Source organism: Desmodus rotundus, chromosome 4, assembly GCF_022682495.2.
Source record: "Desmodus rotundus isolate HL8 chromosome 4, HLdesRot8A.1, whole genome shotgun sequence".
In the NCBI taxonomy this organism is placed as follows: Eukaryota; Metazoa; Chordata; class Mammalia; order Chiroptera; family Phyllostomidae; genus Desmodus; species Desmodus rotundus.
Window position 1 is genome coordinate 126,072,646 of NC_071390.1, and position 15,413 is coordinate 126,088,058.

At 35.8% G+C, this 15,413-nt stretch overlaps 1 protein-coding gene across 2 annotated transcripts; it reads right to left on the reverse strand.

The window, feature by feature from the left end:
• Positions 1 to 4,878: 4,878 nt before the first annotated feature.
• Positions 4,879 to 13,604, reverse strand: LOC112320643 (beta-casein). 2 transcript variants are annotated; one of them, XM_053922783.1, is made up of 8 exons: positions 13,573 to 13,604; positions 11,103 to 11,165; positions 10,360 to 10,383; positions 10,243 to 10,269; positions 8,701 to 8,742; positions 6,791 to 7,306; positions 5,945 to 5,983; positions 4,879 to 5,204 (listed from the first exon to the last, which is right to left on the reverse strand). In XM_053922783.1, exons 2-7 carry the CDS (start codon positions 11,151 to 11,153, stop codon positions 5,978 to 5,980), a joined length of 666 nt encoding a protein of 221 aa, XP_053778758.1. In that variant the 5' UTR covers positions 11,154 to 11,165; positions 13,573 to 13,604; the 3' UTR covers positions 4,879 to 5,204; positions 5,945 to 5,977. The 2 variants fall into 2 exon arrangements, with proteins under 2 accessions (XP_053778758.1, XP_053778757.1); XM_053922782.1 differs by having other exon boundaries at positions 8,701 to 8,745.
• Between the last annotated feature and the right edge of the window lie 1,809 nt (positions 13,605 to 15,413).

Below are 15,413 nucleotides of genomic sequence, written 5' to 3' on the forward strand. Positions count from 1 at the left end.
CCTAAAATGCTTTGTAAAATTCTCTTGTGAAACCATCCAGTACAGGGCTTTTGGGCATGGGAGTTTTTCGGTTACTGCTTCAACTTCACCAGCTGTCACCGTTCTCTTAAGGCTTGCTGCTTCTTCTTGATTCAGTTTTGAAAGATTATATTTTTGTAAAAATTTGTCCATTTCTTCCAAGTTTTCAAATTTCTTGGCATATAGTTGTTCATAGTAATTTTTTACAATCCTTTGTATATCTGTGGTATTAGTTATAATTTCTCCTATTTGATCTGATTTTATTTATTTGTGTCTTCTCCCTTTTGTTCTTGATGAATCTGGTGAAAGACTTGTCAATTTTATCCTTTCAAAGAACCAGCTCCTGGATTTATTGGTCCTTTGAAAGATAAATACTACTCTTCAAGTATATGTCTGTGAGTTGCTTAGGGAAGGATATTATCAGTCTTTCAGAATTCTTTAGTAATAACCGCATATGGTTTGCACCAGGCTCAGTAGAATCCAGGAGTAGGGCACTGAAATGGGGCTGGTTTTCAGTAATCATTAAGGATGCTCATGTGGATAAAATATGCCTGGAGGACTATGTAAAACACCCTCACAACAAATAGATTTAAGCTTTCTGGAATGAGGTGATTTGCAGGCCCTCCATTTGTGGTTTAAGACATGGGGATAAAGCTTATTCTGTGCTACCAAGCAGTGCAAGGACAAATAAGTTTGTTCCTGAGCTCTCAGTGCCTCTTTTAACACATATCCTTGTCCTAATGTTGTTGTGCTTCATTCATTGTCCATAATAAAGCTGTTCTGTCAGGTAAACTGTTCAAACCCCATGAATCCTTTCAGCCATCAAAAACTTAGTCAATGATTGTGTAACTAACACAGGCTGCACAGAAGAACTGGACCTCTGAATAATACACAGAGAAGAGAATGAAACAGGAATTAAGCTGCAAGTTTTCTCCCATATCCTGCTTCTTATTTTTCAAATTTCACTCCAATAAGGCTAAATTCATGCAGCTCACAATAGTATTATCCAGCCACTCCACAGCTACTGAGGAATCCAGGTCCTATGCCCTATTATTGAAAGGCATTCAAGTCCAAAGGCAAAGAGGTTATGCTGAAATGGTGAGGCCCCTCCATAGGGAAGAAAAAGCAGATGGACAAGACACTGGAGAAAAAACACATGATTTTAAATTTAATATACTTTGTGTGGCTCTATCCTGTAGAGCCATCCTGACTGCCACAGATGAGAAGAAATCTACCAAGACATGATCTGCTTAGACAGGAAAGGTGGCCAAACTCTCAGAGGACAAGGACCTTGAACCTGTTTCTCAATGGGCTTTTATTGGGTTTAATTTGCATAGGAATACAGGACATGTACATAAAGCTCATCAATCATTGTCAGGCAGTAGTCATCAAACAATAGATAACACTCAAAGAAACATGAGGGTTTTTTCTGAGTCAGGGTCAGACAGATAGAGTGAAGCCAAAGGGCCATAAAACTTTGGGAAAAAACTCATTTTATGCTTGGACTCTTATAATTTAAATTGAGGGTATTCTTAGCAAAGCAGTTTTCACAGGATTTTATGCATTCTTTCTTACGCCTGATTGCCCCTAAAACAGCCCATTCCAGCACAAGGCCACACCTGCCTCCAGCGTTGTTTCAGGCTTAAAATCAGGTGGGAAATGCAGGCAGCCAAGAGATTAGGAGACTTTTTACAGATAGAATGAGGACTGGGCTATGACAGAGCCGAGGGGTGAGGGTCCATCACCGCTTTTGTATAGTTCCCTAAGTCCTTCCCTGACGGCAACTGCTTTACCTTACCTGTCTTAGGTGGTCCATCCCTTGAGGAAACTTACCCGTCATTGTCTAACTAGTCATCTGCCCAGGGCCAAGCAGGGTGAAGGAAAGGGTACAGAGGCTGAGCTTCTGTGGGAAGATAAGCTTTGTGTCCTTAGTGGTTTATGGTCCCAAGGTCTTTTTACTCAGCCTTAGCCATAGGCTACAGCTTCTGAAACCAGGCAGGGTGGTTCCCAACAATATACATTAAAACTTTTAAGGCTACAAACATGCATTTAATAAAACTCACATATTAAAATGAATCATTACAAAGCATCCATCATCCAGGTTAATGGAAAGAAATACCACTAGTACCTGAGGGCACCCTGACGTTCCCTGTCAAGATCCACCATCCCTCAGATAACTACTAGTCTAACTTATTTCACCAGAAATTAATTTTTATAGATTCTAATAGTTATTTATTGGGTTGTAAACCCTGTTCTATTTTGTGTCTGGCTACTGTCACTCAATAGTAGTTATATGGAATCATCCAAGTTGGTTTGTGTGGCAGTCACTCACACAGTATAATATTCCATTCTATTGTATATTACAGTTTATGTATGCAAAATACTGTTGATTCACATTGCTGTTGATTTCGTATAAGATCTTCAGAATAATGCTAATAACATTGCACTTCACTAATAACATTGGATACATCTGTATAGTGCACATATATTTCTCTTTGCTACATACTTGAGTGAAACCACTAGTCATGAGATATAGAAATGTTTATCTTTGACAGAGACGGACACTGATTTCCAAGGTGCTTGTGCCAATTTACATTGTTTAGAATTCCTTTTGCTTGTTTTTGCAAAAACTTGGTATGGCAATTCTTTTTAATTTTAGTCATTCTGATGGTTGTTTCGTGATATTATATGGCAGCTTTAATTTGTATTATTCTGAGGACTAATGTTGTTAAGTACCTTTTCAGATATTTATTGGCCATTAAGATTTCCTCTTTTAGCGAAATGCCCATTCAAGTCTATTGCCTACATAGTATTGTATCAGTTGCCTTTCTTACTGATATACTGACCTGGATCCTGACCCGTAGGATCTGGTGTTGTGGTTGCAATATACAAATACATACGGACTACAGAAATACTGTGGAGAAAAAGGGGCTGTGTGGTCACTCTCCAAGTTAGAGAGAGGGCCCCAAGACCCCACCTGGACAGGCTTTTATTGTTTTTCTAGGCCCCTTACATCAAAGATGGTCCTCATTTACTACGCATAGGTTTGTTTTGGGTGGTTATCTTTTGCAGACAAAGGAGAGGATGTCGCTGAATACATCAAAAAAGGATATTTGCAATGTAAAAGGAGAAATGGTCAAAATGGGCTATGCTCCATACCTGGAAGGTCTAGCTCAGATTTTGGGAAGATAAAGATACTCAGTAAACATTTGCTGCCTCAGGGTGAGGGAGTTTTAGCAAGAGCAAGTCTCATAGCAGTCTAGGTACAATGCAGGCCTGATTTCCTATGGGAGAACCTATCCATGGACATGGGTCCTGCCTGCCAACCTCGCTCCCCACTGGCTTTTCTGAGTGGGGGCTGAGCCACATTTCCCACACTTGGAATGGTTCCCCACAACATACACTCAATTGAATTTAAGCAAGTTAGACATTGGATCCAGATGAAGTTATGCTTGGCCAGGCGAGATTTGAGATATTAAATAGATACTCAGTTGTGAAGTATAAGAAGGCAAGTGACATGCATGTATTTGAGATGAGGCTAGAAATAAGTTTGAAGATATACATTCAGATGCTCATAGACTGTGGATGGGCCTAAAGACATTGAAAAAATCGATAACAGACTGCGTAATGCTGAATCCAAGGGTACTCCAACTCTGAAAGTCTGAGAAAGGGAAATATCAGAAGGAGACTTGCAAAGAAGTCACTAGTGGGTTAAGAGAGAAAGTGAGGGTTTATAGGGTTTAGGATCTCAAATGAAATGAAGTATAATTTTGAAGTGTAAGGGATGATCAACTCTACAAATAGCACTGAAAGGAAGGGTAAGATAAACACATTTTAGCAAGGTGAAAGTTGTTGGTGACATTGTAAAAATAAGTGGTTTCAGTAGAAACAAAAGCTTCATGGGAGCAGGTTTATGACAGAGTAACATGTGAGACAATTGAAGAAGCTGTAAAGCTACTTCCATTATAATTGCCATAGATTAACCTGAAGAACAGGGGGGAATATGGAGTATACTGTTAAGATGGAAATTTTTTCATTAAAGATGGAAGATAGCATAGCATAAGTATGGTTTGCACTTGATCCTGATGTGAGGAAAACATTGAGGATGCAGGAAAGATGGAATAATTGCTAGAGATGAATCACTGAGTCAACTCAGGTGGATCAACTTCAATGCATCAGAGCTTCCTCTTAGCCTTTGGTTTGGGGGCCTTACTGGCTAAAGGCAAGGATCCCAGCTCATTCTGACAGTGGTCCTGGCTCTTGCAGCTCTGACAGAAGTTGTCAGTAATATGGGGCAATGGAACACTTACCACATTAAAACTTCAATGAAACCCTGTGCATTGGCTGTAATATAGATGTGCACATTGAAGTTCCAAAAATCAAGTAACTTTTAACGTTCATCTTAACTGTTATTCTACAGAGCTGTGCATCAGATTTCACAACTGAAACTCTTTTTTTCTCCAGGGTGACCACAAAACCTGACATCTGATGCTGGGTACTTTTGAAGGTGTAATGTTTTAACTGGAACTAGGGGTGTGAACCAAGACTTTCTAGAGCAAAAACAGCATGTGATCATCTTTCTTCCTAACTCTTTGATATCTCTTAATATTCAATTCAAAGCATTCCACTTTATTTCAACTCTCCCATGAATATTTTATGTATCTGTTTATTTATATTTTCCCCTCACCATTTGTCCCCCTATATCTTCTTCCACCTCCAACCATGCCCCTCTCCCCATCAGTCACTGCACTGTTGTCCGTGTTTTTCCACAGCTACTTTTAACAACAGTAAGAATCTGAAGTTAACATTAAAGAGGCCAACTAGGTTTCAGGAATTGTAATAAGCACAGGAAAACTGAAATATGCATAAAGGATTAATTTATTGAAATGACTGCCTAGGAAACGATGATAACAAGTACAATTCCAGAAACTAGTTTTAGACATACTTTTCATATGGTTATGGTACTTCCAACTCAAAATCAGCATCCTATGGTACCGTTTGAATTAAAATTCAGAAAATAGAGGTTACGAGTTGAATACAAATTCAGATGAATGCTATATAATACAATAAAGTAAATAAAGAAATACATTTTCATGTTATCCATGTAGAATCATTAAAAATTGTTAATTTTCTGATGGCTTGATATGAACATTGAAAACATGTCACATTTCCAGTCGCAGTCAATTCTAGGGAATGGAGAACAAATATGGAATTAGTTGTTTTATTATATAATCATACATCCCTCTCTCCATTTGTAATTTTAGTTTAACTAACCCTTTAGAAACATTTTATTGCTGCGGTACCAACTTGTGCCCTATCTTGCATAGAAAAGTCTCCAAGACCAAATAACCTCTCACTTCGAATTGTTTTAATGAAATATCTACTCTAACATAATCACTAAAAATTGTGTACCTTAAGAATCTCAAAGTTATATTCTCTACCCTTTTCATTCCTCAGAGTGTAATTCATTTTATTTTGACCCATGAATTAAAAACAACATCTACATTTTAAATGAAATGAAAACAATAAAATTTTATGGGACTTAAGGTAGAAATGAGACTGCAAGTTGATTTTTTTAAAGGTTCAAACATATTTACATAAAAGTAGAAAAAACTGCTTTCAGTTAGTTTGCCCTAAAAGTGATGAAAATCGAGCTTAAGGACATAGCGCTTAAAACAAACAACAAATGTGTCAAAAACACTATTAAATTTAAAATTATTTAAAGTGTAAATACATAATTTCAGGTGAGTACGTAATAGTCAACTAATCAGACGTCCCTGACACATTGATCATTAATAAATAGTTCATATTTATTGAACTTATTTAGTAATGGAGTTTCTCATTACTTGGGCTTATTCAGGTTAATGAAATGTAAAAATGTTTAACTAAACATAATTAGTCTAATCTTCAAATTCCCAAAGCTTACCAAATCTGAGGGACAAAAAACTTTGAAATCTTCTTAAACCTTAAAAAATAAATAGATAATCAATCAATCAATCAATAAAACAATTCACTTTTTGACAAACATACTTCTATTAATTCTGTGAGCCAGGACCATTGTGGCTCCACTGGTTGAGTGTCATCCCTCAAAACAAAAGTTTGCTGGCTCACTTTTTCGTCAGGGCCTCTGCCTCATTGCAGGCTCACTGCCTAGTAGGGGTGTGTATTACAGGCAACCTATCGATGTTTCTCATTTCTATGTTTCTGTCCCTCTCTTCCTCCTTCTCTTACCCTCTCTCTAAAAAAGCAAATAAAAAATAAAAATTTTTTAAATGGTATGATTAATGAAATAACCATCTATATCATTTGCCTTCCCATGGGCGTATAACAAAAATAAGATGTGAATTAAAGCATACAGAGAACAGATATGGAAAAAAAAGAAAACTTCAAAACAGTAGAAAATAATAAAAATTCTTTATTTCACATCCGGATTACCAAATTTAATTCTGCCTTTAGTACTTATTTATCAATATTCTCAACAGCTCAATTGTTTCAGAATCTCTGAAATAATTTCCTTCCAATGCTCAGGATCTTCTATATAGAAAATCAGAAAAATTGCATCTAAATCTCTGTGAGTAAGAGTAGACAATGGGATTTGGGGGAAAAATTCCTGTTATTTTATTGTGTAACTAGTGTTGAGAATCCCTGATTTCAATATTGTACATTTGCTCCATGCATTATTCACTTATTCATTTATTCTGTATTTCTCACTCCTTCTAACATCATATAAACACCATGAATAAGACAGCAGAGTTGGTAAATCAGGACTTACTTGTTGTAAATTGTAAACTGTGGCAGTAGGTTGAGTCACAGGGTAGGACCCCTGTGTAGGGTCAAGCAGAGGCTCTTGGCAAAGCACAAGGGCTTGGATGGGCATATCTCTCTGGGGGTAGGTGATCACTTGCTGGGAAAGAGGCAGGGCTTTGGGCTGAGAAACGGACAGGAGGGGCTGAGTAGGAAGCCTGGCAGTCTGAAGAAGAGGCTGGGAGACCTGGTGCATCAAGGGCTGGAGCAGAGGCAGAGAAAGCTGTGGGAGATTTTGGACTTGGCGTTGGAAAAATGGCACCACTGGAGACTGAAGAAATGGCATCACATGGCGCTTAGGAAAGATGGTTGCCTTAGTACTGGGGCCTTGAATCACTTCAGGCTGAAAGACAGGCAGCACCACAGCAGGCTGAGCAAGAGGCAGGACATTTTGTGGAAGGGCAGTGTAAGGGTTGAGCCCAGCAAAAGGATAGACAAAAGGCTGTGGCTGGACAAGGGACTGGAATTGGTCCTGGTGTTCATCCTGGAGAGAAGGAGAAAGAATCTTTGAGTCCAGGTGTCCAAAGATTATTCACCTATAATCTTTGAGTATAGGTGAATCTTTGAGTCACCTATAATAGCCATTCATGATGAATTAACCTCCTCTCTTTTGAACAATCATAATGGACTGAAAGGAGAGTAAAAAAATCTTTTACTTATGCTGGCTAAGAAGTTATGTGGGGTCACACAAAGACTAATGAGCTAAATCCTCATTGATGGATTTCTCATTAACCCACTTCCTTTATAAGTGAACAAAGATCAAACTGAAATCAATGTTTGGGGATTTCAAACTCACTTCTCCTTTTCCCAGTTGCCTTCAATAGCTAGGTAACTATTGGCTAGCTGTACAGTTTGGTATTGAGAGGGCATGGGATTTTCAACATAATGTAGCAATAATTGACCAAATTGTTTTCATAAGGAAGATTTATTTTAAAAATAATCGGAGAAATGACTTCAGGATTACTTTTGTGTGTTTTAATGAAAAGTAAATCTTAATTTGTGGTTTAATTGAAGGATTTACTCTACACCAGCTAACTTCTAGCACTACTTCCCTTGGCAGATGGTAGTTACCGTAAGTCTTTAAGAAGCATCAATTGTTACATTTATTTTGATTTAGAAAAATACTTGTTGTAATTTCCAAACAAACACACTCCACTGATAGAACAGGACACTAAAATATTACAGTTAGAGAAATATGTTATCACACGTGTAATTTACTCAAATGAAGAACTTCATGTTTTCTGAGAAAGTCTTTCACTTTAAAGAAGCTCAGTTACTAAAATCCTGTGTGATGTTGGCACACAATTGTGTACTTGATTGTCCTGTATCTCACTCACTGCTCTCATCTGCATAATGGAAATTCTTTAACTGCAGGTGCTCATAAATGTTGGTATAAAGCATGTACAAGTTTAATGTATACCATTGAATATTTATTGTGTCAGCTCATCAACCCTAAGGGATTATGAACATTTTCAGGTTTCAGATGAAGCAATTGAAGTACAGAGCAACTTGGGGCCAAGGTTGTCGAGCTAATCAATGATCAAATTAAGATTTGTGCCATATTGCTTTCATATTTCTTTCATTAGCCTATCTATTGTGAGAATAAGGGGAATCTTGTTCCCAGCCTGGAAATGTATATGCCAGCATGCATTTATGAAAAACGGATATACCATTAGTGAAGTGAGCAGATGTATAATTATTCTTAAGTATTTATTTTCTGCAAAGAGATCATAATAATGAACTTATGTCTTAAAATATATCGATAAAGTCATTTCTTTCACTGGCATTTATTTTATTACAATTCTTTAAACTAATCATGAACATCTTTTGTATCTATTATATGTTTTTAAAATTTTAGAAATGACATGAACAAATTACCTGTCTTTGCTGCTCTTTGTCATTTTCAAACTTCTCGGGTTTCTGCTAGAAAACAAACCACATGAAAAGAAATGGTATAATCTGTAAAAATTGAATGTAGGAAATTACGAAAATAGGCACATTGAAATACTAGGTTCGATACCCCCCTTGTGTGGGATATCAAACTGAAACTTATACACACACACAGTATGGCGGTTCCCAGAGCTCAGGGGGTTGGCAGGATTGGAGAAAGTAAAGGGAGCACATACACGCTGATGGAAGAGGATTGAATTCGGGTGGTGGGCCCACAATGCAATGTACAGATTGTGTGTCATAGAAATGTACACCTGAAACCTATATGGTCTTATTAACCAATATCACCTCAATAAATTTACTATAAATAAATAAATAGGTCTACTTTGTTAATGTGTGTAATGGATTCCTTCAGAAAAATAAAATAAAATCAGGTTACGTTTTCACAAATTTTTTATTTGCCCATATAAATCAGAAAATAAGGCCTTTAAAAGGTTAATGTGGACACCTTGCTTGACAACATCATTAAAAACTCAGGACTCTTAGTAAAACTCATACATTGCCCTCTTCTACATCAGGGAGTTCTATACAAGACAGATGAATGCAGTCAAGAAAAACGGAGTGTTGGTTTGCAAACCAATGTCACCGCAATAAATTCAATTACAAATTAAACATTTTTATAATAGAAAAAAGGAACAGAAAATTAATGAACAGAGTACAGAAAAAGGCATTTAATAGGTGCTGTTTTTCTCTCTCACTATGTTCCCTCTCTGTGACAACAATCAATCTCTAATGTACCATCTGATTCTATAAGAATGTAACTCATTAATCAGCAACTATAATAACCCTCAATACATTCTGTGAATCATTCTTAGTTTATTTGTTACGTTTAAGCTTCAAGTGAATTGTAAGAACTAAATACTTTCCCCAAGAACCTGATAACATTTGTGACAAAGTTTACCCATGTAACCTTTAACAGGTGTTGACAGACCCAAAAGTGGCGCAAGCATGAGTATCCGCCTGCCTCCCACAAGCAGATTTAAGACTGAAACCAAGTCTCACTGCCTCTTAGTCACTAAAGTGACTACTGTAATTACACAGTATGTCCCTTTGCATGTCCGCCCACCTCCTATATCCCTGTTCTTTCCTATGGGCAGCCTCTCTTCAGTTCGTACTGTGGCTCCTAGTCAATGTCTGATCCACAGAAGGCGACCAATAAATGTCAAAACAGTGAGTGAGGTCACCATGGACACAGCTCAAGGCAGATAAAAAGACTGTGCAGTTCATGTAAAGAAGGGGGTGGGGCACAGTGACACAAGTTCAATCAGCAAGCCAGCACAGAACTGCTTGAATACTGAATTCTGCTGACATTTATTTTGCCCTTAAACATATATAATGGAAGTTTACATCTGAACTTATATATAAGTTACTAGTGCATTGATTAAATGCCCTAAGTAACACAATATAGAGAGTCTACAGTGTTTTACTGTTCCAAAACTGGGAATTGCCCTAGAAAGAACATTGTCTTACCTCTGTGTTTGGAAGGCTTTCTACAGTCTATAAAGAAAAAAAGAAAAATCAACAACTGGATCACCAAAGAACATTACTATTTTATGGTGAAATTTTTCTCTGAATAAAAAATCTTACCGCACTGGATACACTGAGTTCTTCCTTATGGGGGGAAAAACAAAAAGAAAACACCATTTAGTTTCCATAACTAACTCATTTTTCCTACTTACTTTTCACCTTCATTATGCAGAGCTATCTCCCTCACAAATTTAAGAAATAAAAATGTTGTATGTTTTTTGGGAGCCTCGAAAGGTAATTGTGTTTTATGACTTTTACATTTGGTAACTTTAAATGGCATGTTTTTATTTTACCTGAAGGAAGAACATATTTGATGGGTAACAGAGAGGGAGTTATTGTAATATGTATCAAACACTTTTTATTATGATTACACATATGTCTGTAATTATGGTTACTGCCTGATACTTCACCCTCTGGATGTCTTTGGACAGACAGGTAGGATTTGCCCCCACACGTCCCAGGGTAAGAGGTGCATGAGTTTCATCACTGGATGGTATATCCATGTAGGCTGGACACGCACGCCATTGTACTTGTGCAGTATTACTCTCTTCAATGTTTGTTTCTTTTGTTTTGCTTATTTGCTAGTTTGTTTTTATTTTAGGGACTGATGAAATTTAACTCAGGTTTGTGGCCCTAAAGGACACTGTTGAAATAGTGAGTGAATGTACATGATTTTCTTTAAAGAATTTTTATAAATTCTGCTGAAATTCTGCTTTATTTGTACGTTTATGAAATTGATTATATTGTTCTCTTCACATGGGAAGACATTTCACTTCGTGTTAATTATCTAGAGATTTTCTTACCTCCGTTGCAAGGGCAAGGGCCGCCAGGCAGGCAAGGATGAGGACCCTCATGGTGCTCAAGGCCTGTGAGAGGGAAAAAGTACTGTGGTTGTCAATGTGATATATTTTCTTAATTAAGTAGGCTTATCTCTCTTTTAAAAAAGCCAAGTGACTATATGTTAGAAAAATTACTAATGGAAGTTTTATTATATAACCAACGTGAAAACCTTCTGTGGCTCCTTAGGCTTACTTGTCAACTTTGTACTTCAGTGAAAGCCATTCCGCACTTTCAGCTCAGCTCTACCCCACCTCACTCTTTTTTTATCTCATTGACAGTATAATGTGTGTTTTGAAAGACAGAAAAACAATTCTAAATATATAAAGCTTTCTTTATTGATTCATTTCATCAAAATGAATGATATTTATTCAGCATTCTTAATTGCCCAATGCTGTCTAGGGTCTGCATTTAAAGCAATGAACAAAATATTAATGTTTCAGCCCTGATGAATCCTCATATCCATCGGGAACAGAATGATTTTAATTTTTACATTTTTATTGAACAACAATAAAATTGAACAACATTTTTATTGTTCAATAAAAATGTAATAATTTAAAAATGCAAAAAATGCAAATAACATGTATATAGAAGATTATAGTTTATTTTACCTTTTCTTTATTAAATGAAGAAATTTTATGAATATTTGGTTCAATCATATCTTCTTTCTTCTAATAAGATTGAGATTTTATTTGAGCATTTCACTTATTTGCTGCATTTGTCCAGATGTTTTTATAGCACTGATACATTTGTTTATTCTCTACATGTAGCCACCCCTCAGTCTTCATCACCACACACCTAATGATGTCTTTTTTCTTTTGTGCCATATAACTTTAGAGATCATACACCATGCTTTTATTTTCTCAGATTTTTTGATGATTTACCAAAGGATCAGGTTCTCTTTCCCAGTTCCCAAAGCAGACTACTTATTATTGTAGCATAAAATAAAATATATGTTAACACTTTTGAGCAAAATGTACTGTTTCATTTTCTTCTATCTCCATAATTTCTTTTTTTATTTAATTATTTTTAATTATTTTATTGTTGTTCAATTACACTTGTCTGCATTTTCTCCCCACCCCTCTATTCCACCCCAGCCAAACCCACACCCCTCCCCTGCATCCACCCTCCCCCTTGGTTTTGTCCGTGTGTCCTTTATAGTAGTTCCTGAAAACCCTTCTCCCCACTATCCCTTCCCCCCTCCCCTCTGGCTATTGTTAGATTGTTTTTAACTTCAATGTCTCTGGTTATATTTTGTTTGCTTTTTTCTTCTGTTGATTATGTTCCAGTTAAAGGTGAGATCATAAAACATTTGTCACTCACTGCTTGGCTTATTTTACTTAGCATAATGCTCTCCAAATATTTTCTAATTAAAAAAAATATTTGTGCCATAAAATACTTTGACATACACTCTGCAATCTTAGAATTATAAAGTAAATTTCTGATATAAATATTTCATGAACAAGTTCCTAATTCATGTGCAAAATATACTTTGTAATATTTAAGGCTGAAATATTTCTCTTCATTAGGCAAATATGTTTTCTGGATTTTTCTCATCGGTGCTATATAATTCTTACTCATTTTACTTTGCTTAAGACCTCTATATGTTTCCAATTAATTTTTCATTTCAGGTCACAAAAATATGTTACTATATTAGAGATCTTTATGAGTAGGGAATATCTCATTGCATTTTCTATACTTCATGGTTAGCATTTTATATACTAATTTTTAGACAAACCTTATTATTGAAATACAGAGTCTAATATACTCTTTCTTTAAAATCTCTTTTCTTTTCAAGTTTTTTCTATTCTAAAATTTCTCTTATAAAGTAAAGCTTAGTTTCTTTTTAACTGAATTCTGTTTTTCCTGTGTATTTTATTATTTTTTAAATTTCTTAAATTGAACAATAACATGGGATTTTATATGTTGTAAACTAGTTCAATGCATACCTCTCCTAAAAATATTATTTATAAGCATTTCAAATAGTATATGTTTCTAAGAACTCCCATAATCTCTTTATTCAAAATATGTTACCTTTATGACAACCTATTGAATAAAACTTTCAGAATAATTTCCAAAAATAATTTAAATATATTTGGTTATAACTTTAATTACTTAATCAAATTGGGACACATATAATTCACAAATAAGATATTTAATATAACCTGTTAACTACCCTAAACTAAAAAAATATATAACCATAATTTAAAAATATTGCTACATTTTCTTGGGCTCATAAAGCTTATTTGGCTTTGTAATTTTCACCAAATCCTCATAGATACTTTTTTAAACCTAATTGTTGAGAATAATGTCAGTATAGTTTAAATACCTTTATTTCAAAACATATATTTTACAAATCAAATTCTTCATATATCTCAACCTAGTTGAAATAAAACTACAGAGAAGAAACATCAAATTTATTTGTGAAATATTTACCTCTTTTCCAAGGTGGAGGACAAGAAGTGAAGGAGGAGCTAAGTGGATGATGGTCTGTGTGTTTTTGTGGCTTTTTATATACTGTATTCGATGGCATGTTAATTTTGTGGTTTGAAATAAAATCAAGAGTAGCTTCAATTCCAAGAAGTCTGCATTAGTAGAAAATGATTTCTGCCTAATATCTGTCCTCAGAAATGTTGGGAAGCATTTTAACAAGGAAGCAATTCACATCTGGCAAAGGAAATCTGTCCAGGAAATGTAGTTGTCTAGTAACTGAAGACAATCATTGGAGGACAGTGACCCTCTGGCTCAATCCCCAAGTTCAGACTTAATTAGGACTCTAGCACTTGGTGGGTCCTCAAGATCTCACTTGTGGGGGACATTATGAGCTTCATGAGCTTTCCTCTTCATATTTTCTATGAAGATACTGAGCCACAAATAAGTTACATAACTTGCAAAATCCATATATTTTGTTCATTGCAAAGGTGCCATTTAAAGTCACATCTGAGTACATATGTTTCTATTTGATTACATGCAATGCCCATGTATTAACTCCCTGAGATGTTGTTATAAAATGTATCTACCACTGTAGCATTTGGGCTTAAACATGCATATTTGTTATGCCCACACTGGAGTAATGGGCACTTTTGCTGAGTGTAAGCAGGGGTTCTGGTCCTTAAGGTGCTATTATTCTAGTCTAAACTTAAAAGAATGAGGATCATTTTGAAACATAATTAAATGTGAATAAATTAGTTTTACTTACAGAAATATGGGTGCTTGAACAGTGATATACCATGTTTGCTGGATTCTGTATTTTAGAAAACAGAACAGAGTATGTAAGTTACTGTTACAGGGTTGTTTTTGTTGTTGTTTTAGATTTTTATTCATTTATTTTTAGAAAGAGGGGGAGGCAGGAAGAGAGGGAGAGAAACATCAATGTGTGCTTGCCTCTTACAAACTCCCTACTGGGGAAACCCCTACTGGCCCACAACCCAGGCATGTGCCTTGCTGGGAATAGAACTGGCTGCCCTTTGATTCGCAGGCCAGCACTCAATCTGCTGAGCCATAGCACCCAGGGCTGTTACAGGGTTTTGATGAAGTCAGATCATGGCTGCTTTTACATTTCAAACATGCACTGTAATATAATTCAGTAAAAATAAGGAAGATATTAGAGATTTCAAAGAAAAAAGGATTATAAAATTTTCTGGAATATATGTCTTTATGTCAATATCTGAGGCAACCTAGAAAGAGAGGTTGTTATAATAAACATTATGATGACCTCAGTTACAGAAATGATGCAGGGCATCTTAGGCAATGGAAAGCAAACTGACATTAAAAGAAGAGAGATCTGAGAAGTCAGGGAGATGAATCATAGAGTATGCCAGGGTAATTGAAAAGTTATCCATGTTATAAGCCAATTTGGAAATCCAGCTGAAATTAGAAAGCAGATACTCAGTTAAATCTTCTACATGGTAAGTTTGAATGTGTCTAAGAAGTGATGTGAATTAACTATGATGCTAAATGGAGTCATATGTACAAGTGTAGAAATGAATTTCTATTTTCTGGCAAAGGAATAAATGAACTGCCTTCAGGGAAAAAAGTGGCGAGTCAAAAGATAAATTGCCTAAGAATAGAACTCAGGTCTGCCCTATTTCTAGCAGAAGGAAATAGGAAATAATGGAGAGTTCTGAGTAGAAGGAAGTAGAGGGTCATTGGAGCCATGGAAAGAGATACCTGGATTAAAAAAAAAAAAAAGTAAAGGCAAGAGTGAAAATACTACACAGACTTGGAAGAATGTGGAAACAGAAGCGATTTGTGGACATATAGGGTCATCATCATTG

Coding starts and splice junctions, on each gene's coding strand:
- LOC112320643 (XM_053922782.1), bottom strand. CDS start 11,153: ATGAGGGTCCTCATCCTTGCCTGCCTGGCGGCCCTTGCCCTTGCAACG. Junction 10,384..11,102: donor CCCTTGCCCTTGCAACGGAG/GTAAGAAAATCT, acceptor TCCCCCCATAAG/GAAGAACTCAGTGTATCCAG. Junction 8,746..10,242: donor AAAGCCTTCCAAACACAGAG/GTAAGACAATGT, acceptor TTTGTTTTCTAG/CAGAAACCCGAGAAGTTTGA.